The sequence below is a fragment of the Notamacropus eugenii genome, chromosome 7 (genome assembly GCF_028372415.1).
Source record: "Notamacropus eugenii isolate mMacEug1 chromosome 7, mMacEug1.pri_v2, whole genome shotgun sequence".
NCBI classification, from domain to species: domain Eukaryota; kingdom Metazoa; phylum Chordata; class Mammalia; order Diprotodontia; family Macropodidae; genus Notamacropus; species Notamacropus eugenii.
The window spans coordinates 82850566-82874762 of NC_092878.1; the positions used below are offsets into that span (position 1 = coordinate 82850566).

Below are 24197 nucleotides of genomic sequence, written 5' to 3' on the forward strand. Positions count from 1 at the left end.
GCATATATATATATATTTAAAATGTACCTAACAACCTAATAAAGTGACAGGGCATAGCCCATTGTTCGCAATTGATGATGATGGGAATACTCCTCATGGAATGTGAGCATGCTCGCTGCTCCATAGGAGATAGGGCTATATCTTGATGATTGGCTGACCAAGGTACAGATTACCCTTTCAGTATTCTTTCTATAAATGCTGAGATGAGAGGTCAAAGAAACTGTTCTTGAACTCCAATCTTCTGTGTATAGGGGGTGGGATAAGATTTTAAATTTCCTAGGAAATTTTATACAGAATCTAGCCTTTTAGCTACTGAAGATAGGTTTCCTGAAAAGTGCTTACATTCCTATGCGGAAAGATAACACTTGTAACTCTTTTTTTTGTAACTCTTTTAAAAAAAATAATATTTTATTTCTTCCAATTATATGTTAGGATAATTTTTAACATTCAGTTTTACAAAATTTTGAGTTCCAAATTTTTCTCTCTCCCTCCCTCCTCTTCCCTCTTCCTAAAATAGTAAGCAATTGATGTAGGTTATATATGTGCAATCATGTAAAACTTATTTTCATATTATACATGTTGTGAAAGGAGAAACAGAATAAAAGGAAAAAAAAAGCTTGAAAAAAGACTGTGAAAGTGTTATGCTTTGATCTGCATTCAGAGTGCAACATTTCTTTCTCTGGATGTAGATAGCATTTTCTATCGAGTCCTTTGTAATTGTTTTGGATCATTACTTTGCTGAGAAGAGTTAAGTCATTCATAATTGATCATCACACAGTGTTACTGTTACTGTGCACAGTATTCTGGTTTTGTTCATTTAGCTTTGCATCCGTTCATGTAAATCTTTTCCAGGTTTTTCTGAAATCATTATTTCTTACTGCACTGTAGATACTTGTAAGTCCTAGGAACTTTCTCATTATTAGGGGAGTTAGAAGGAGTGTACAAAGGAGTGTACAAAGCTAGAAGGACAGGTGTGAGTTGAATATGACGGAATAGTTATCTAAAAAAATTAAGTAATGAGAAAGAGAAATGGATGTGGAGAAGGGGAAAGGGAGATGTAGAATGTGGGTAAATTATCTCACATAAAAAGGCATAAAAGAACTTCTACAGTGAAAGAGAAGATGGGTATGGTGCATGTATGTGTGGGAAGCACGTGAACTAAGGTTCTTATTCTTGTCAGAATTGGCTTAAAAAGGGAGTAACTTACATACTCAGTTGGGTATAGAAATCTATCACTGTATAGGAAGGGGAGAAGAAAAAGGGGAGGGGCTGGATTGGAGGAGCTGATAGTCAGAAGCAAAACATTTTTGAGGATAAACAAGGGGAAAATAGGATGGAGGGAAGAAATATAGTTAGCAATCATAAATGTGAAAAAATTTTTTATAGCAAGTTTCTCTGATAAAGACCTCATTTCTCAAATAGATAGAGAACTGAGTTAAATTTATAAAAAATAAAAACCATTCCACAAATGATAATTGGTCAAAGGATATGAACAGGCAATTTTCAGATGAAGTAATTAAAGTTATCTTATGAAAAAATGTTTTAAATCACTATTGATTAGAGAAATGGAAATTAAAACACTTTTGATTAGAGAAATCAAAGCAACTCTAAGGTACCACCTCGCACTTATCAGATTGACTAATTGGAGTGTGAATGTATATTGAAGGATACTTTTTTAAAGAACTTTATTTTTCTTGTTTTTTTGGTGTGTTTTCTTTCACAATATGACTAATATGGAAATATGTTTTGCATGACTGCACATGCATAACCTACATCAAATTGCTTACTTTCTCAATGAGGAGGTAGGGGAGGGAAGGAGAGAATTTGGAACTCAAAATTTAAAAAAACAAAAGTTAAAAATTGTTTTTACATGTAATTGAGGGAAGCAGAAATACTAAATAAATAATTTTTAGAAGTGCCAGCCTTTCAAAATGCCTTGTACTTAATTCCAACTTCAGGAGCACCTGAATTTAGGCACTACAACCACCACCATGACCCTATGTTGGTATGTTCCAGGTGGGAGAATGATGCTGGCAAACCAAGCTCCAGGATAATGAAATTTCACTGGAAGAGATTCAAGAAATCCCTTTGGAACTCCAGAAGAAGTTATTCCTTCAAACAGATGAAATAGAATGACATCTAATATCTTTGGAGCATCTGAGGAACCTCAGAATATACCCTAACAGTCAAATCCTTCAGAAGGCAAAGGAAGTGGTATCTTTGAAAAGTCTACTCCTGTGCAGGTTGAATATGGTTTGAATGCTCCTGGTGAGAAGACCAGTGACATCTTTGGGTCTCCAGCCACCATTACTGTGCCCTTAGCATATCCAAACAAGACCAAGGATCATATTGTCTTATGTGAAAGTGAGGACACAAAATTGTAACTCAGAGCTACAGAGAAGACACAATCATCAAGAGACAAATACGATGAGAAACATGACAAAGGAAAAGAGGAATGAGTCAACGAAACTGAGTCCAAACTTAGGACTGACAACCATGAACCCACAACCATGAACCCAGGCCTCGCTCACATAACAAAGTCCCCAAACCACCAGACAGCAAAACCAGCATCTCTTTCTATTAAAGGAAAATAATACCAGCATTTTCAGACTGGAAACTCTTCTGTTAGGGTGTCAAGGTTTAGAGTTTCTAATTAGTTGAGGTGAGCTGAGGAGGCAGAAGGGTTGATGATTTATATGAAGATTTTCATGTAGCTTGTTGCTCATGCTTGTCTTCTAGAAACAGCTAGGGCTACACAGGACTAGAGGACACAGAGTCTTTTAGGGAATAGGGAAAATAAATCTTATGGGAGCAATAAAGAATTCCCCAGGTTTGCATCTAAGAATTAGTTCCAAAAATGAGAGAATCTTTGATAGAGTGAAAGAAAATGGAAAAGAGTTGGATCTTCACGGGTACCAGGAATATCTGTATTTTGGTGGGCAAAGATACATCTAGGGATGGTCCTGCAGTAATGGCCATTGACATTGTCACTATGGGCCTAAAGTCCTACGTGAATGATGTGTTGGACAGCTGTCTAGTAAAGGAATACAACTTGTATTTCAGAAAGGGAAATGGATCATTTAGCTCACAGAGTCCTGTGAAGGAGATGATAAAGGACCTTTTACTTTTCTGGGGGCACTACTAATATTTAAGAAAAACAGGCGTTAAATTTTTTTGTGTCTCTCTAATTTTGCTTCGATGATACATTGTTCTGTAGACATCCCATGAAGCTTTTTGATCTCTTTTCCACAAAAACAAGGGAAAGACTTACTAAGCTGCAACTTGAAAGGGCTATTGGACTTGATTTGACCTCTTGCAAGTACTTATCAGTCAAACCAATGGAGATTTTTGCATTTAGATTTTCCAGGGGCATCTATACCTTCTGTCATCTAGAAGCCATTGCTTTGATCTTAGATCAAAAGACTTGCCTTACATAAGAGAGCTAAGATCTCTTATTAGCTGATTTTTAAAGTGAATGCTTTCTCCCTGCCATTCTCATAAGTCTTAAATGCCTTTGACTGCCTCTGCAGTTCACCACTGGTGTAAACACACCACTTTCCCAAACCACAACTCTTTTTGAAAGGGGTGTATGTGGGAGTGGGGACTTCCAATCTTTTTAAAAGGCTTTGCTAACCTATGCAATTTCTTTCTGATATTTTGCTTATTCATATTTTTCTAAGATTTTTTTTTTTACTGTAATCAGTTGATGGGGAGGAGAACAAATCACTGAGAACCTTTAGTTCTTCAAAATAAACATTTTGGACAATAGAAAAAAGTGAAGATGAAATAATTTTAATCACAAGCCATTTCTTCCTCTCATATTTCTTCATCTAGTTTTGTACTAAATTTGACCTTTGTACTAACAAATCAGTGATATGCCTTTATGCAGACAGCTAGTTCATGGATAACTCCTATAGCAATAATGAAAAATTTTAATGTTATTTGGTGCCTACTATAGCCAGTGCTTTCTTATTCTTTGCTCAAAGAAATAATTCTTGATTTTTGGTAGTCAGGTGATACACTGGATTAGATCCTGGCCTGGGGAAGACACTTAGTAGCTGTGTGACTTTGTACAACTTAACCTCTGTCAGTCTTCCCTCTTCTGTAAAATGGAGATAATATTAACATCCATCTCACAGTGCTGTGAAGATCAGATAAGATAATTATGAAAAGTATTTTAAAAGCCTTAAAGTATTGTATAAACAGTGGCTATTATTATTACTAATAATGACACAAGACACTTCTCCATAGACTAAAAACCTTTGACTTCTCTCATTCCTTATTCCTGATTTATATTTTCTAACATTTAGCTACCATTTATATAGTGATTTAAGATTTACAAAGTGCTTTAAAAATTTAAGGTTTCACCCAAACCTTAGAACAACTTTGACAGGTATGTATAATTATTATCTTCATTTTACAGATGGGAAAACTGAGGCAGACAGAATCTAAGGGACTTGCCCAGAGTTAAACAGCTAGTAAGTGTGCAAGGGCAGATTTGAATTTGTCTTCCTCACTCTAGTTAATAATTAAGAGTAGGAGGAAATTAAACTAAACAGCTTAGGGGCAGCGGGGTGGTGTAGTGCATAAAGTGCCTGACCTAGAGTCAGAAAGACTCATCTTCATGAGTTCATATCTGCCCTCACGTACTAGTTGCATGACCCTAGGCAAGTCACCTAACTCTGCCTCATTTTCCTCATCTATGAAATGAGCCAGAGAATGAAATGACAAACTAATATTTTTGCCAAGAAAAATACAAATGGGGTCATGAAGAATGAGCCATTACTGAAAAATGACTGAACAACTTCCTCACTCTAAGTCCAGTACTATTTCAACTAGTACCTCACTATTGTTGTGATTGAAATTTTAACAAAAAGGTAAGCTGAGGTAGATCTCTGTGCAAGATAACATTTATTAGCAGGGGCATGCTACCTATCAATAAATGGGCCCATGGCTTGCCTCCATTAATGCCAAAGACCTTGAGCAAAAGTATAATTCCCCTTATATAGGGAATTGGGGGGCACAGAACAAAGGTAGATGACATCATGGAATAAAGGGCATCATGATTGGTTACAAAGCTGAAGCACAGGGAACAAACAACATAAATAGTTGGAAATTGCTGGGCTAGCACTGACTCCTCTTCTTTTCTCATGAGACTAAGAAGTGCTCTTTGAGTCCAGGTGTGAGATAGTGGCCCAGAATTTTGTAGAGCAAACCTGACATCCTTGATGGATAGCTTGGTGGTAGAAAGATATCAAGCCCAATTTTCTTTCTGTTCACACACATTTCTCAAGGTTAGCAAAATTCCTTGAGGCAAGAAAACTGGATTTTTAAACTTTATCCATCACAGACCAGCTGAGCTCTGGTCTAAGTTCAGAGACCAAGAACCATGACTTAAATAAGCAGTTACAAGACAGGGCAAAAACAATTAATTGTAAATATGATCAACAAGGAAATGATACAAAACCAATTTTAATCTTCTCATTATCCTCACCTATTCCCACCTTTGCCAAAGTATATACTGCTTGAACTTGGAGCGTCTTATCAAACTCTTGGTAGAATTTCTCTACCTCTTCATCTTCTATAGGAGATTTTGGTGCATTAGCTGCAATTATTTTCATGGTTTAAAAAAATACTTAACATAAGCACTACAATCCATGATTACCACTTGTCTCACAAAATGATATTTCTTGTTGCCTTTGGATAAAAGTAGTTTTGTTTTATTTTATTTCATTCCTTAATTTTGGGACCAGTGAGGTGGTGCAGTTAATAGTGCATGGGGCCTGGAGTCAAAAAGTGCTGAGTCCAAATCTGGGCTCTGACACTTACTAGCTTTATGATCCTGGGCAAATGATTTAACCCATTTGTCTCAGTTTTCCTGTGTGTAAAATACAGAAAATAATAGCACTTACCTCCCTGGGCTGTTGTGAGGATCAATTGAGATAATATCTGTACAATGTTTGGTACATAGTAAGCACTATATAACTATTAGCTTATTATTACTATTTTCATCTCCAAGGAGACCCTGGGAGCAATACTTCCATTTAGTTTCAATTATCTTCATTTATAATGAGACCACCAAAATAGATAAGATTTAATTAACCTATGTATTAGTATAACCATTGGATGGGATCTCACATTTAAAGTAAAAACAGCTAAGTTAAAGTTTATAGACAGTCTAAAAAACTGTGATTCTTAGAGTCCATGGTTCCCTTTTCTGTCATGATGCCAATGTCTCTTTGGAAGCAGAAAGGGGTTGTGTAGCATTGAGGGCCATTTTGTAGTTCTCTTTGGTTCATGTTCTACCATGACTAAAGGATCAGTCTCCAGGACTGTAGCCTACCAGGGCTAAGCTTCTCTGGCTTAGCTAAGTTGGCCCTCAGAAAGCAGACTCCTTCCTGAGACTGTGTCTGGTTTCTTTCCACTAGAATAGAACAATCTAAAGTTTCCGTTCTGTTGATATACCATCAGACGGGAAAACATTCATCCAGAGCATCTCACAGCATGATGATGCCAGATGAATAAGATTCTGCTGTGTGCAAAAGTGATTAAATCTTCTGAAACCATTACACAAATCCAAGTAATTAATTAGCATCCAATAAACAAAGGTTAGTAATAGCCATTAAGAATCTGCTAATGATTGACACTCAAGTGAGTATAGAAAAAATATCTCGTTTTAAGTTTCAATTTATTTGACCATTGAATTACATATTAAATAATGAAACATTGGACCATATCATTTTTCATCCAGTTAAATTTAATGGCTGTTTATTGAGCACATAGTATGTGTAAGGCACCATACACAGCCAGGGGACTCAAAGACAAAAAACCCTTAATAGTTTTTATCTTCAAAGAGTTTGCATTTTATTTGAACTGGGTAGTGGGGATGGTGATGGGGTGGTGGAGAGGGTGAAGAGAGTGAAAAAGTAGGTAATGACAGGTAAGAGTACAAATCTGGAGTTATTTCAAAATACATTTTGAAAGATGCCTTTTACTTATCCATCAGAAATATATAGAAAAAATTCATTGAAAAAATTTAAATTTCTATCTTTGATTTTAATTTAGGAAAGACATTTCAGAGAAAAGAAAATAAAATGACCTGACTTTGTTATTGGTAAATGTCAGGATTTTGGATGCTTGTTGCTTGTGAAATTATAAATCTAAATGATCAAAAGAGGCAGCTCTTTCTAGCTCAACCTCAGAGGTGGACAATGCATCCTTTGCAGTTTCTAGCTTTTAAAAACTAAAGTTTTGTGTCTAATTTTTAGGGTTTGGGCTTTCCTTCCTTACTATGTTCCACCACTTCATAAGCTGTTATTTGGACTGGCTCATAGTGAACAGAGACAATTGTCATGGAAACCTCAATTGAGTAATGAGTGTACACTCTGTGAGGTAATATTCTGGGGGACTGTGTAATCAGGGGTCATTTTGGAAAATTTTGGTTAGTCTGTGGCAAAGGAATATGGAATGAGTTGAAAATAGTTAGTAGCACTAATGGACTTGGTGATGAGACATAACTGCCTATCTCTTGTTTATAAAAGGCAATTGGTCCCATCCAAATTGCTCTTCTGCTTAATGGCAATGAGAGCATCTAAATGGAAAATCTAAGTAAGGGTCTGTTTTGCAAGACCTTTCCTTTGAATTCTCCCAGTGATAACTAGCTCATCTCCAAAGTTTCAGAGAATTATGAAATTCCACATAATCTTGCTGTAATCTGTCTCCTGAAGGTATAATTCTGTAGCTGTTATTTATGGTGAAGTCTCATTGTTAGATTTTTGGATTGCAGTAGATACAGGAAACTACCATCCCTGATATAAATGCAGAGATCCAATTCAATCTGATTCAATAAACATTTATTAAGCACCTGTGATGTGCCAGGCTCTATTTTAAGTGCTGCAGATACAATTAATAAAAGAAAGACAGTTCCAGCACTCTAGGAGCTTTACAATTTAAAAGATTAGACAACACACAAAAGGAAGAAAGGTCTGTGAGGGTACCTGACGACATCTTATGCTATGGTGTTGAAACCAGGCAGAGCAGCAGATGAAAAGTGGAATGAGCTGAGAAAGCCTAGTTTCTACCCTGTATAAAGGAAAGCATTGGGAGAAGTTTGGTTCTTCACCCTCCAGCCCTTCAAGGGGGAGGTGGTATCTTGATTGACTTGAATTAGCAGCATGATGATGAGTTTAGAAGTGGTGATGCCCCAGGGAAGGGCATCTAGCTCCTCAGAGGGCAGCAGATACATAGTGGAGGGAGCAAACTAACAGGTTCAGTTTTTTGTCCTTGCAACCAAATGTCAATGAGACAAAATGTCACAGCTAACTTTTTCATAGTTAGCATTTTAAGGTTTGTGAAGCACTTTCTCTCTATGCATTATTTAATTTAATCTTCACAGCAGTCTTGGAAGATAGGTGCTATTATTATTTCCATTTTATAGATGAGAAAACAGCCTGAGAGAGGTGACTTGCTTGGGACGTCCCAGCTGGTAAGTGACAGAAACAGGACTTGAACACAGGTCCTTCTGGATCCAGTCTAGAGCTCTACAAACAATTATCAATGTAATGATCAACAAGCACAAAATTTTAAATTGCAAACCTTAAATACATACTAGACATTTCCTATACCAATGATATAGTAGATCTGAACAATAAAAATGACTCCATCCTTATGTTTTATTAAGTAGGGCCAAGGAATACTACCAGTAGATATCTGGAACCTGCTTGGGGCCATTCTTTATTACTCCCAAGCCACCATTTTGCTTCCAAGTCTTGAATAGTCAGTTACACATATGCAACATCATCTAATGTAAAAAATTAATACTTAAAATAGAAATGCAAGGTTAATAACAAGGAAGTGAACATAGGCAGCAAACATTCTTACCACCCATTCCTCTTCGTATCTCTTCTTAACCATGAGAAATGATGTTCTAAGTTCAGTTTCTCCCAATTCTGTGCTAGTAAATCAAGTAGAGGAACAGTGAAAAGTCTGTTAACGTTCCAGATAGAGTTTGCCCTGAAGCAATGCAATATTTGGCAGCTGGGTGGCTAAATAAAATGTTGGGCTTAGAGTCAGGAAGACTTGAGTTCAAATGTGGCCTCAGACACTTACTAGTTGTGTGATCCTGGGAAAGCCACTTAATCATGTTTACCTCAATTACTTCATCTATAAAATGAGCTGGAGAAGATAATGGCAAACCACTCCAATCTATTTACCAAGAAAACCTCAGATGGGATCATGAAGTTGGACACAACAACTGAAATACAACATTCAGAGCTGAGAGTACTCAAGTAAGCCCATGTTTTAGTAAGGTAGGATGTTTTCAAGGAGGATTATAAGGAAGCACAACTTCTAATGGTCTTCCTATTGCTCCTTAAAGATGTTCTTGGTGAATTTCAGGTGAAGGTAACTCTGCAGAGAACTAGAGGTTCCATCAGGTCTTATACATCTAGGAAAAGTAGCCAAGGTAGATTCTTGGGAGACTCCTATTTATTGGATGGGGGGCACTTGAGTCTTAAGTCATTCATCTAGGACAGAGGTGGGGAATCTGAGACCTCAAGTCCATATGTGGCCTTCTAGGTCCTCAAGTGCAGCCCTTTGACTGAATCTAAACTTCACAGGAAATTTTTTTTATTAAGGATTAATTAATAAATTAATAATTAGGATTTGTTCTGTGAAGTTTGGATTCAAAGGGTAGCACTTGAGGACCTAGAGGGCCATATGTGACCTTGAGGCTGCAGGTTCTCCACCCCTGATTTAGGAAAAGTTTCTGTCTTATTAACTAAAGCTATGCTGTATCTACGTCACATTTGCTCCTTAGCTTAAACCAATTCCTGTACTACCATGCTTAGCAACTGAATCATCAGATAAAGACTGGAAGTGTAACACCTTGATGCATGGGATACTGTCATTTCTCATAGTGAATCAGTGAGTTCTCAATGCCATTCTTTCTCGCCCAAGGGTGCCTCAAAATGGCTAGCAAAGAGCTTGTCCATCAAAACTGGCAAGTCTAGTGCTGTCATGAGCTGAAGAGGACACTTCAGTGATAGTAGAAGTGCTACCCAAAGGAGATTGGTGTAAGGGACTTGCCTCATTGTCTCTCATAGACTGGAAGATCCAAAGCTATATCTCTTCTTCTCCTACTTTAGGTCATACCCTCTTGACTCTCTCCCAAATCCTTAGAGTCACAACATTCTGAGTTTTCACATAGAATTCTGGGAGAAGGAGTCCCAAAGAGAACATGACATTATTACTGACCAGACACATAATTGCATTTACTTTGAATTAGAATTGAATCCTTACAATTGCATTCACTTTCACCTCATCTCTAAATCTATAAACCTTTTAGCTATTTTTAGGAAGAATGATTTTTTGTTATAGCCTTTGAGGGGGAATCAGTTTGCAAAGTAAAACTGCTTTAGAATGACGCATCATCTTCCCATAATTTATTTGGTTTTTAAATCTAGATGTTCATTTTTTTTTAAAGCAAGGTAAGCCTGAAAATAAAGAAGTAATCCATCTTTAGTATTGTGCAGGGTAGACGAGAGAGGAGAAAGAATGTAGACAGGGAGGCCAGCTTGGAGATTATCAGTATGAGATGCTGAAAGGAGTTGTGATTCAATGGTGCCTATGGAAATGGGAAGGAAGGATAGCAACTAAGAGACATTTTGGTAAGATTGGATGAGAATTTGGATATGGGTGACAAAGGAGAGAAAGGAGTCAAAGAAATCTCTAAGTTGGTGAGTCTTGATAGGTAGAAGAAGTGGACAGTTTGGTAGAAATGTTAATTCTGAAGATGAGGGAGAGTTTCTCCAGGACCCATGGATAATGTAAGAACCACAATCCACTCTGTAAGGTTGATGGGATGAAGGAAGTGTCAGCTTAGCCCTCAAGTGAGAATTATCCATGTGTCTTTGACTAACACTTGATTGCATTCATCTTGTTTTTTTTCATTGTGTTCTGTTGACAAATTTGTGCCACCTTAAGTTACACTCAAATAACTGAAGGGACCTTAGTAATCATCTAATATCATGCTTTATGTTACACACAAGAAACTGAGACCCAGAGTAAGAGGTCCAGAATTAAGCAAATAGGCCAATATTGGTTCTAGAACCCAAAGGTCTGTCTCAGGTATTTCTGTCTCCACTATACCAAGTTGCCATCTATAGAGGGAGACTTCTATTATCCCTCTGTGACCTTTTGAAATAATAGTGCCCAGCAGAAAAAATTTGTGGGGGATCCTCTCCTGTCTGAACACAAACAAATGAAACTTTTGCCAACTCTTACCTCACAGCTCCTTTATGTCTGGATCTGACTGTTTGAATTGGCAGCTGCATGTACCTGGTCACAGTTTTTATAAGCCCTGTCATCTTTTTCTTAGTAAAAAGGAGGTTGTCATAGCTATTAAGCAGAAAGCATATTCAGAAGTAGATATTTTCTCTTCAAAAGTCAATCTCTTCCTCTCCCCTCAGAAGAGTGGATCACCTAAAAAAAAAAAAACCACTGCAACTCTCCCCCATTCTCTCTCCCTTCCTTCTGCCTAAGTGTTCATGTTGCATTTCATATGAGGGACAAGGTTAAGATGGCAAAGGCAGGTGCTTGCCTGACCTATGTCAAATTCTCCTGCAAACAACATTAAAATAATGCCTCAAAATCAATTCTGAAGTGGCAGAACCAGCAAAACAACAGGGCAAAACAATTTTCTAGCTCAAGATGACTTAGAAAATCAGAGCAGGAAAGGTCTCAGTGGCGACAGAGGAGAGTGCATACAGGTTCCTCCAGTGCAGGCTACACTCGGGCATGCCAGCACAGGCTTTGGAGGTGACTGAATGGCAACAGTGGCTTCTGGAGCTCTCAGCCCATGAATGGTAAGGGGGTCAGATAACTGGTCAGAAAGATACTACATGGGACTCTTTTCTGGCAGTGGGATTAAGACTCTGTTGCATTGCTCATACTTGGTTCTGAGTCACAGTTGCGGGCAAGAAGGAAGGTTAGCAGGATTGTGGACCTGGGTCATGGTTCTAGAGCTGTAAAGAGTGCTTGTGGCTACTCACAGAGCATAGCATAGACAAGGAAGCAAGTGACCATAACTATCCTTAGATTATGCCAGTTGGAAGAACTAGAAGCTTACAGACCCTCACAACTAATTCTGGAAACAACAGCATGAAAAATCTGATGCTTGGAGTAGTGCCTGTCCACTCTAGGAGCAGAACCCAACTTTAACATAAAGTTAAAAGTAAAAAAGTAAACTGGAAAATGAACAAATAACAACAACAAAAATCTGACCATAGAAAGTTACTATGGTGACTGGGAAGATCGAAACACAAAGTCAGAAGAGGACAACAATGTCAAAACAGCTGCATCAAAAGCCTCAAAGAAAAGCGTGAATTGGTCTCAGGTCCAAATTCCTAGAAGAGCTCAAAAAGGATTTAATAACTCAGATAAGAGAGGTAGAGGAAAAAATTTGAAAAGAAATGAGAGTGGTGCAAGAAAATCATGAAAAAAGTCAGCAACTTGGTAAAGGAGCCACAAAAATACTGAGGAAAATAACACTTTAAGAATAGAGCAGGCAAAATGGTAAAAGAGACACAAAAATCCACTTAGAGAACTCTTTAAAAAACAAGATTGGTCAAAATGAAAAAGGAAGTACAAAAGCTCGCTAAAAAAAGAATTCCTTAAAAAGCAAAACTGGGAAGGCAAAATGCCTTCCACATCCAGAGAAAGAACTATGGAATTAAATCATAGAAGGTAGCAGATCATTTTCTTTTGTATTATGTTTTGGTTTGTTATATGATTTCTCCCATTCGTTTTAATTCTTTTGCACAGAATGACTATAGTAAAAACATATTTAATAGGAATGCATGTGTAGAACCTATATAAAATTGTATGCCATCTTGGGGAGGGAGGGGGAAGAATCTACATTGTGTGGTAGTGATTGTAGAACACTGAAAATAAATAAAATTAATAAAAAGAAAAAAAGCAAAAAAAAAGCAAAATTGGGCAACTGGAAGCTAATGACTCCATGAAAAAAGCAGTCAAAAGAATAAAAAAATGAGAGAAAGTGTGAAATATCTCATTATAAAAACAACTGAACTGAAAAATAGATCAAGGAAAGATAATTTAAAAATTATTGGATTGCCTAAAAGCCACGATAAAAAAAAGGAGTTTAAACATTATATTTCAAGAAATTAGCAAGGAAAACTGCTCTGATATTCTAGAACTAGCAAGTAAAATACAAATTAAAAAGAATCCACTGATCCTCTCCCAAAAGAGATCCCAAAATGAAAGCTCACAGAAATATTATAGCCAAATTCCAGAGCTTCTGTGTCAAAGAGAAAATACTGCAAGAAACCAGAAAGAAACAATACAAATATTGTGGAGTCACAGTCAGGATAACACAAGATTTAGCAGATTCTACATGAAAGGATCAGAGGACTTGGAATATAATATCCTGGAGGGCAAAGGATTTACAAGGATTACAAAGGATTTACACCCAAGGATCACCTACCCACCAGAAGTGAGTATAATATTTCAGGGGGCAAATGGAGGCTTTTCAAGCATTCGTGATGAAAAGATTAGAGCTGAATAGAAAACTTGACCTTTAAATACAATACTCAAGAGAAGCATAAAAAGGTAAACAGGAAAGGGAAATCAGAAAGAGTTCTATAAGGTTAAACTGTTTACATTCCTACATAGGAAGATGATAATTATAATGGGAAGATGATACTTGTAAGAAGTAGATAATTATAATGGGAAGATGATACTTGTAAGAAGGAGAATACATAAACAGAGGGCATGAGTATGTGTTGACCATGATGGGATGATATCCAGAAAAATAAAATTAAGGGGGAGTAAGAGGGATGCACTCAGAGAAGGGGGAAAAGATAAAATGGATTAAATTATTATAAAAGAGACACAAAAGGGTCTTTGTAGTGCAAGAAATATGAGTGGTGGTGGTGGGCAATGCTTGAACCTTATTCTCATTGGAATTGGCTCAAAGAAGGAATAGCATATACACTTAGTTGGGTAAAGGAATATATCTTACCTTAGAGGGAAGAAGTAGAGGAGGGGGTTAAGAGAAGTGGGGCACTGATAAAAGGGAGGGAAGATCACAGGAGGCAGTGGTCAGAAGCAAAACATTCTTGTGGAGGAACAGGGTGAAAGAAGAAAGAGAGAGATTAGGATAAATAGGGGAAAAATTAATGTGGAGGGAAATACACAGTAATCATAAATGTGAATGGGAATGGGACGAGCTTACCCTAAAAATAGAAGTGGATAGCAAAGTAGATTAAAAACCAGAATCCTACAATGTGTTATTTATAAGAAGAGCAAAAGAGGTGGGGGGGGGGGGGGAGGGAAGAGGGAGAGAGGGAGAGAGGGAGAGAGAAGGTAAAGGGTTAGAGAAGAATCTATTATATTTTAGCTAAACAAAAAAATGCAGGAGTAGTAATCATTATTTCAGATAAAGCAAAAGCAAAAATAGATCTAATCAAAAGAGGTAAGCAGAGAAACTACGTTTTGATAAAAGGTACCATAGATGATGAAGTAATATCAGTACTAAATATATATGCCTCAAAGAGTATAGCATCCAAATTCTTAATGGAAAAATTAAATGAGTTATAGGAGGAAATAGACAGTAAAACTAAACTGCCCCCTCTCAGAACTAGATAAATCGAACAGAAAGAATAAGCAAGAAAGAAGTTAAGGAGATGAATAGAATTTTAGAAAAGTTAGATATGGTAGACCTTTGGAGAAAACTGAATAGCAATAGAAAGAAATATATTGTTTTCTTACTGGACATGACATTTACACAAAAAAATGACCATTAAATAGGGCTTTAAATCTTACAACCAAATGCAGAAAAGCAGAAATATTAAACATATCCTTTTCAGTTCATAATGAATAAAAAATCACATTCAGTACAGGACTGTGGAAACAAATTAAAAATTAATTTGAAACTAAATAATTAAAGCCTAAGCAATATATGGATAAAAAAACATAGAAACTTTTGATAGTTTTATTAAAAAGAATGACAAAAATGAGACAACATATCAATATTTATAAGATGCAGCCAGAGCAGTAAGCAGGGGAAAATTTATATCTCTAAATACTTACATCAATAAAACAGATCAATGAACTGGGTGTGCAACTGAAAAAACTAGAAAAAGAACAAATTTTATAAAAATACTAAATTGAAAATCCTGAAAACCAAAGGAAAGATTGACAAAACTGAAAATAAGAAACCCATTGAATTAATATGTAAAATTAGGAACTGGTTTTATGAAAAAAGGCCCAATAAAATAAATAAGCCATTGGTTAATTTGATTTTAAAAAAGAAAGAAGAAAAACAAATTATCAGTATCAAAAAATGAAAAGAGTGAATGCCCCACCAATGAAGAGGAAATTAAAGCAATTGCTAACAGCTATTTTACTTAATCTTATGTCAATAAATCTAACAGCCTAAGTGAGATGGTTGAATTTTTATGAAGATCTAAATTGTTTAAATTAACAGAAGAGGAAATACTTAAAACACCCTATCTTAGAAAAGGAAATTGAACAAGTTGTTGATGAGCTCCATAAGAAAAAATACCTGAGAGAATGGGAGGAGGGGGGAAAGCAGAGCTCTGAAATGTCATGTAATCCAGAGTATCTTTATAAATGCATACAGGTAAGCAAAGGGAACAGAAAAGGGGAGGGGAAGAGCTGTTGTGGAATGTCAGGTAGTTGAGGGGTGCTTTGTGAAAGGACACAGATAAGTCCACAGTGGGGGGGCTTCAACACATACTCTTTTTCAGCATTTTCTGACAGGTCACATCCTGCATTTTGACCTTGTATCTCTTATCTTGCATCCTCTTTGCTCCATCTGCCTCAACATTAGGACACTTTCCTTGATGTGAAGAGGTGCAGAGGCACTGGGGAAAATCCAGTCTTCATTTTACCAAATTGCTATCTTAACTTTCTAGTTACGCTAGCATGCAAATTAAACTTTAGGACAAAAATAATGCTAATACAGTGAAATGATTTTTCGTTATTCCTATGAGGAATTGTAAAGATGACAAATGAAGTAAATGCTTCTTTTGTGTAAAGTGTGTTGATCTCTTTAAGATGCTAGAGTATTATTTGATAAGCATTTCCAAGATACAAAGTGATATTTGGGGCTCCTAAAATAATTTTCTCCATATTTTACACATATTTACACATCTGTCTACTGACTCTAGACTCACAAAATTCATAGCTACTCAGGCTTCTCTAGAAGATTCTAGCTTTTGCCACTTCACCTCCATTCTAGCTTTTGAGGGAACAAGCCTCCTTATACTATCCCAGGGGGCTATGGGAGAAAGAAACTCTTCTATCTTTACCTACTAGCAATATTTGGCATTTATATAGCGCTTTAAGGCTTGCAAAACATTTTATACATTATCTCGTTTGCATAAACATACAAAGACAAGGCTAGTCTTAGATAACTTGCAAAATAGGAAAAGTTTCAGGGTGTAGACTTCCCTTTTTCTCCCTTCCCAGCAGTCTTTCTCCTCTTAAGGAAACTAAGGACTCTGTTCTTGTGACAAAAACCCTCTCCTTCTCTCTCCATCCTCAAATTCATACTTAATGAGAATGTAAATCCAACCTCTTAGGGATGTTTATCTCTGTTAGAAGCATAGTGATGGTTTAGCAAGTGTGCATGGTGATTCATCCACAAGACATAGCATAAATGATCAAGCAAAGATGTATAATAAGAGAAAGATATGAGTTAATCATTCAGAATATGGCAGTGGTACTCACATAATCTTAAACGACTTAGAATAGGGGTCTGCAGCTTAGGCCCTGGTTCAAATCCAGCTGCTGCCTGTCTATTACAGTCCAGGAACTAAGAAGAGTTTTTACATTTTAAAATATAAAAACCATTTTTAGTTCCCAGGCCACATGAAAACAGGTGACAAAAAGGATTTGGCCCTTGTTTCATCATGTATTAATCCTTGACTTAGAGGAAGACTTCCAGAATGTTGGAGTAGATCCTGAGTATTTATTGACTGAAAGTTCCATAACATGAGGAGGTACATATGGATTGTGATCTGCACCAGACACTGGCCATCCTCTTGCTATCTTTCTTGAAGGAGCTGGAGGAATAAGTTCAGAGCTTCACTATTCATTGTCAGGACTATTAACAGCAATATGTGAGCAATTTGGACTTAGACCAGGGAGAAAATGGATATAAATACCACAGAAAAGGCAGGCAGAGCTGGCTTGAGTGTGACTCCTTTGTGTTTCTACTACTTTGTCTTGATTTTCTTTTCAAATCTTACTTCATATAATTTTTGTCTTTATTATGTGCAACCCAAGGAAAGAAAAAAGCAGGGACATCTTTTTTTTTAAAATTTTTGGTTGAGGCAATTGGGGTTGAATGACTTGCCCAGGGTCACATAGCTAGTAAGTGTCTGAGACCAGATTTGAACTTAGGTCCTCCTGACTCCAGGGCTGGTACTCTATCCTGTGCCACCTAACTGCCCCAAGGGCAGTTCTTAAAGAGAAAGAGAGTTGTTAACAATAAAATGAACTCTACTGGCTTCCCTAAGCCAAACTAAAAAGTTGTGAAACAATGAGCAAATATCCCATAGCAAGTCCAAACAAACAAAACCCAGATGAAATCTGAAAATGCTAAAAATTTTAAAAATAGTCACTCCCGGATAAAGTTAGCATTTGGGCTAACCTTGAATAGTATAAGAATAGGAAAGAAGGAAGCAAAGCTGAGCTTTCCTTTAGTGATTCATCATTTCCTGCTTCTGTGTGTACCACACATTTCTAGCCAAGATGTCTGTCTTTTAAGAGAAACCAGAAACTCAGGCTAAGGCCAGCGTTTGTATGACCGTGTTTTCCCTTAAGCAACCAGACAGATATGGGGACTTAGTTTAAAAGTGGAGCAATGGACATCAAATCCAGGTGTCTGGATTGGAGGAGGAAGACAATGAGTACAGGGAGGGAAAAATAAATGAATGCCAAAGAAGCTGTGAACCAAAAGAGGCTAGTTTCTTAGAGATATAAGGGAACTGGATGTGGGATTCTGCTCTAACCAAGCTGAGAATCAGAGGAAACTAGGTCATGCAGTGTGATAGTGTTTTAGACTTGGAGTCAGTAAGACCCAAGATTGAATTCTGCCTCAGATACTTACAAGCTTTGTGAGTCTGGGCAAATCACTTAATCTTTCACAGCCTCAGTTTCCTCATCTGTAAAATGAGTATTATAATAGCAATTGCCTCATGTAAGGTTGTGAGAATTAAAGGAGATTATTTGTTCTTCATTGGAAGATGACCAATGACATCTGGAGGGTGATGTCTTGACTTGCATGTGAATTAGATTTAAGTGAGGCAGGGCTGTGCAGTCGTCAGACCCATTCTCTTCTCTAGTGTGGTTGGAGTCCATTAGCAAGACATGTCAGGATGACTATCAATGGCCCTGGATGCAATGGGAGACCTATCAAGTGAGATAATGTTTTATTATTTTGTAACTTAAAGTGCTGTGTGAATGGTTACTATTATTACTATGTTAAAGAAGACACTATCTGCCTGGTAGCTAGGAGAATTTAGAGAAAGATCCACTTTGGACTAGAGGAAGAAGTTAGATGGAACTAGTAAGACACTTTATGGATAGCTAAGGTGGAAGAAGACGACCACGGACTGAGAGTGGATTGGGCTTGGTGCCTAGATAGAGGTATGAAAAATTAAGAGAGTGAGAGATTCCTTAAAGTGGACCCAGATCTTTTGTATTTATGTGTGAAAGTTTTTAAGACCATTGATCTCAAAGTGTGCAGAGGCAAATCAGAGAGGTAAGGGAAGGACCTCATTTTAAGGGTAACCCTAGAAATGACCCCAAGTCTTTTATAGGTGGTAGTAAAGAGAGGAAGCAATGAGTCTGGCATTTTGCCACACAGGTCATTTCCCTAATTTCTATTGTTATTATTTCTCTCAATGTACAGAAGGGACATTTAGTTTCTCTATCTGTCTAAGACTTAAAGTCTGAAAGACTTGGTAAATCTGTCAACAACTGAGATGATCACACAATCTTAGATTTAGAAGTAGCCTAAGAAACCATCGAGTCCAACTCTCTCATTTTATAGATGAATAAACTGAGACTTAAAGAAGTTAAGTAATGTGTTTGAGGTGGGACAAGTAGTGAGTGGCAGAACTGGGATTTTAACCCAACTTCTCTGACTCCAACGCCAGAACATTTTCCACTCTACTCAAGCTGATTATTATGGAACTCCATGTATATAATAATAGCTGATATTTAAGTAGTGTTTTAAGATGTGCTTTACAAATGTTAATTTACATTATGTACTTTACAAATGTTCCCTCCCTGAGAGGAAGGTTCTATTATTACCCCCATTTTACAGATAGGGAAACTGAGACAGGCAATGGTAAAGTGATTTGCTTAGGGTTACCTATGAAGTGTTTGAGAAAAGATTTGAATATAAGTTTTCCTGATTCTAGATCCAGCAATCTAGCCACTGTACCACCTAGTTATTTCTGGATTTAAATAGTCAACTGAAATTATGAAATAACAGGTAAAAAAGTCCCTTGCTTTTTTCTTTTTTCAAATTTTGTGAATTTCACAAAGACAAGCCTTCCCCATTAAATATCTTGACGATGGCTATTAATTTAAACTTCAGATCCTCTTTTGAATGGGAGCTTATCTGCCACTGATTAGTTACCTCATTTAATTGCCATTTCTCAGCCAATAAGCAAAAATCATACTGAGACAAGAAAACAATTCTTTCCCTCTGGCCCCAATTCCATTTCACTTGCAAGCCAAGTTTTTGACAGAAGCAGTATAGTATTTTTACAGCTCTGAAACCCTAGCCAGTGGAGAAAAGCAATAGCTTAGATGTTAATAATAATAATAGTGAGAATAGTAGTAGTAATAATTTCTATTGGCTTCGAATTCATTATATGTCTGTTTTCTCCAAACAGATCTACCTTCCTAATTAAATATGGCTCTGATTAATATTATGCATTATTTGCCTTCCTGAATATACTGTCTGGGAGAGGAAGGCCAATACAGGAACATTATAAGAAGCAAATTTGGGATGAAGAAAACTTAGATTTAGCTAAAAAAGTGAGTGCTCTCTGGGGAACAAGCATTTGTATAATACCTTGTACGGGCCAGACACTGTGCTAAGTGCTTTATAAATATGCTCTCAGTTAATCAACAGACATGATTGAAAATTAAGCATATTTGGAAGTCTGTTTTGTTAAGGGTTTTTGTTTTTCACTCACCCATTAAACACTCTATAGTTAAAGCAAGATGAGGCTTGCTCAAAGTAGAAACTGTCTTTTTCCTCTTTTTTTGTATCCATGGTGCTTAATGCAGTTCCTAGAATATAGCAAGTGCCTGTGTTTGGTCAGTCATTTTAGTCATGTCCTATTCTTCGTGACCTCATTTGGAGCTTTTTTGGCAAAGAAACTGGAGTGGTCTGGCCATTTTCTTCTCCAGATCATTTTACAGATGAGGAAACTGAGGCAAAAAGGGTTAGATGACTTGCCCAGTGTCACATAACTAGTAAGTGTCTGAGGCCAGATTTGAACCAAATCCTTTTGACTCCAGACTGCCAGATTCCAGACTTCCTGACTCTATCCACTGTGCCATCCAGCTGCTCTAGTAGGTACTTTAATAAATGCTTATTGATTGACTAAAATGGCTTCTTCTCTTGTCCCCCTGTAAATTATAAGGAGATGACTGTTAATATGTACCCTGTTGAAGATATAAACACACAGCATGGTGTAGCGGCTATACCATGTACCAATATGGTACTGTCATATTTTTAATATGCAACTTTGAGACTACAGGTTCCCCATCCCTGGATGGTAGCCCTCCATTTCCTACATGCATCTGAAAGAGTCCATATTACCAGACTTCACTTACATCATTCAATAAGTAGGAGGGCAAAACTGTGACAATGGAAGAGTGATTTAGAAATTGAGCTATTTTTAAAAAATAAAATGTTTATTGATAATTTTTATTTTCTACCTCACCTTCATTTCCTAATATTTCTCTCCTCTCCCATTCCCAGAGAGCCATCCTTTACAACAGAGAGGGAAAAAATAAAGAGAAAAAAAGGTTTTTCAACAAAAGTAACCAACATATTAACTGAGTCAGTATTCAACACATCTTCAAAAGAGAGAGGAACACTCTTTTAACTCTTTATTGGAACTAAACTTGGTCATCTTTTTACATAGTTTTTGATTCCTAATCTTTTTGCTTCTTCTTTCCCCACTTATATTTTTGCAGTCATCATCTCTATTGTTTTCTTGGTTCTGCTTACTTCACTTTGTATCAAGTCACATATCTCTTCCTAGGATTCTCTATATTTTTCATATTCATTGTTTCTTACAGCACAATAATATTCCATTACATTTGTCTATAATAGAGATACAGAAATATGCTTCTTATGTGCCTGGATCACCATACATGGAGGTACCTAAGTGACAGATGCCAGACTCCTGCTTCTGGGAGAAGGCATTCAGCTATTCCTTTGACACATGGATGGGAACAGACTCCATGGCTGCATCTTTAACGTAACCAGACTAGGGCAGTCTATCTCTCTGTCTTTTTCCAGCTGTACCCAAAAAAGGTGAAGGTCAGTGTTCCTGTCCAGCATAGGCACCATGAACTAAGCTTGTTAAGGGAAAGACCACCTTCTTCTGTTCTCCTTTTAGGTCCTGTGACCTTGAGAAACAGGCCTGTGGTTTTATTCTGATCAATTTCATTTGTCCTTTCCAGTTCTAGGTACAGGCAGTATTCCTGGACCTGGAATAAAGCCATGATGACCTTGGAGGCAGGATTCCAGGTTGGATATTGCTACCAGCCTATCAGGGAAGACCTGACAAGCCAACATATCTGGTATTCTATCCCAAGATTAAGCTTTGGGACTGTGCTACATAGGAACTGAGCTAAACTGTGAACCTAATCCCCCTCCTTTCTCTACAAATTGACTGGGTACAGAGATTATACCCTCAAAGTGATTGGGAGGATGTTTGTATATTCATTTTTTTTTTCTTTAACGTGTGCACTTTTGTTTGAACTGGTCTTAAGTCAGTGTACAGGTAAAGCTCCTCCCCTCCCCCAAGTACTGGCACCAATCTCATAAAACTCGCAGGGAGACTGTGAAGTCTTGTCTTCATTCACATCTATGTTGGAGGCAGGGAGGGAATTTAGGGGGCCATTCAATATGGCTGACAATTTAAAAAAAAAAAGGAACAAGTATTAAGGCGGAAGATACAAAAAGTTTTTTTTAAAGGATTACATTAATTTACATGTAAAGCAATACTAGTACCTCCCCCCTCCCCCTCTCCCCATCTGGATTTGTTACTCAGCTCATTACAGAACTAATTTCTCTGTAACAATGCATTATACAATATTTGGAATGACTATTAAAAAAAAACATAAATGTACAATCAAGAGTCCTGAAGACGCACTGTAGAACTTTGGGGATGTTTGCCTCCAACGTACTTAGACTGCTCATCACCTTCACCGTTCCAGTTTTTAAATCCTGAGTCAAGCGCCAAAAACAAACAAAACAAAACAAAAAAAACAAATAAAGCCATGCCAATCTCATCTCTTTTTTTGGGCAATTATCATGTCACACCCTTTTGACAAAAAAAAAATAAATAAAAAAAAATCAAAAAACACACAGTCCATTTAGAAGCATTTGCGGTGAACAATGGAGGGCCCAGATTCATCATACTCCTGTTTGCTGATCCACATCTGCTGGAAGGTGGAAAGAGACGCCAGGATGGAGCCTCCAATCCAGACAGAATATTTGCGCTCAGGTGGGGCAATGATCTTGATTTTCATTGTGCTGGGAGCTAGGGCTGTAATCTCCTTCTGCATCCTGTCGGCAATGCCTGGGTACATGGTGGTACCACCAGACAATACGGTATTGGCATACAAATCCTTACGGATGTCAACATCACACTTCATGATAGAGTTGAAGGTAGTTTCGTGGATTCCACAGGATTCCATACCTAAGAAAGATGGCTGGAAAAGAGCTTCTGGGCACCGGAACCTCTCGTTGCCAATGGTGATAACCTGACCATCAGGGAGCTCGTAGCTCTTTTCCAGAGAGGAGCTAGATGCAGCAGTAGCCATCTCCTGCTCAAAGTCTAGGGCGACGTAACACAGCTTCTCCTTGATGTCACGCACGATTTCCCTCTCAGCTGTGGTAGTGAAACTGTACCCTCTCTCGGTCAGGATCTTCATGAGGTAGTCCGTCAGATCACGGCCAGCCAGATCCAGACGGAGGATGGCATGGGGAAGGGCATAACCTTCATAGATGGGCACAGTGTGGGTCACACCATCACCGGAGTCCATCACAATACCAGTGGTACGACCAGAGGCATACAGGGACAGAACAGCCTGGATGGCAACGTACATGGCTGGGGTGTTGAAGGTCTCAAACATAATCTGAGTCATCTTCTCTCTGTTGGCTTTGGGGTTCAGGGGGGCTTCTGTGAGCAGCACAGGGTGCTCCTCAGGGGCCACACGGAGCTCATTGTAGAAAGTATGATGCCAGATCTTCTCCATGTCATCCCAGTTGGTGACAATACCATGTTCGATGGGGTACTTCAGGGTCAGAATACCTCTCTTGCTCTGAGCCTCATCCCCCACGTAGCTGTCTTTCTGGCCCATACCCACCATCACACCCTGATGTCTGGGGCGCCCAACAATGGAGGGGAAGACGGCCCGAGGGGCGTCATCTCCGGCAAAGCCAGCTTTGCACATGCCAGAGCCATTGTCAACAACTAGAGCAGCAATGTCATCATCCATGGCGAACTTGGAAGTGGCAAGTTTAAACCCTTAAGAGAGAGAGGAGGTGGTACCGCACCTGGAGGCAGGGGAGGGCGAGTGCACGCTGGGTGGGAGGGCGAGTGCACGCTGGGTGGGAGAGCTCACAGCTACTACCTGTATATTCATTCTTACTACTGGCTTAGTAATTAAATGGAATTGGAGAGCTAGCGTCCCCTAAATTTGTGGAAATAGGATTGGAGGGAAATGAAATGAATGGCAGAAAGGTTAGGCAGTCCCCCCAAAACCAATTCCCATAAAAGTACTAGAGAACCCTGAGGGAATGGTGAAATGTAACTCACCTGGCTTTCAGAAGTTAGAAGTTAGGGTTGTCTCTCTGCCTCTTTCTCTCTCTCTGTCTCTCT

At 37.9% G+C, this 24197-nt stretch overlaps 1 protein-coding gene and 1 pseudogene across 1 annotated transcript; one reads left to right on the forward strand and one right to left on the reverse strand.

Moving 5' to 3' along the window:
• Positions 1-1889: 1889 nt before the first annotated feature.
• Positions 1890-3171, forward strand: LOC140513709 (jupiter microtubule associated homolog 2 pseudogene; annotated as a pseudogene).
• A 19514-nt stretch (positions 3172-22685) lies between these two features.
• On the reverse strand, positions 22686-23905 carry LOC140514366 (actin, cytoplasmic 1). Its single transcript, XM_072624607.1, has one exon. The coding sequence runs from the start codon at positions 23812-23814 to the stop codon at positions 22687-22689; it is 1128 nt and encodes a 375-aa protein (XP_072480708.1). The 5' UTR covers positions 23815-23905; the 3' UTR covers position 22686.
• Positions 23906-24197: the final 292 nt, after the last annotated feature.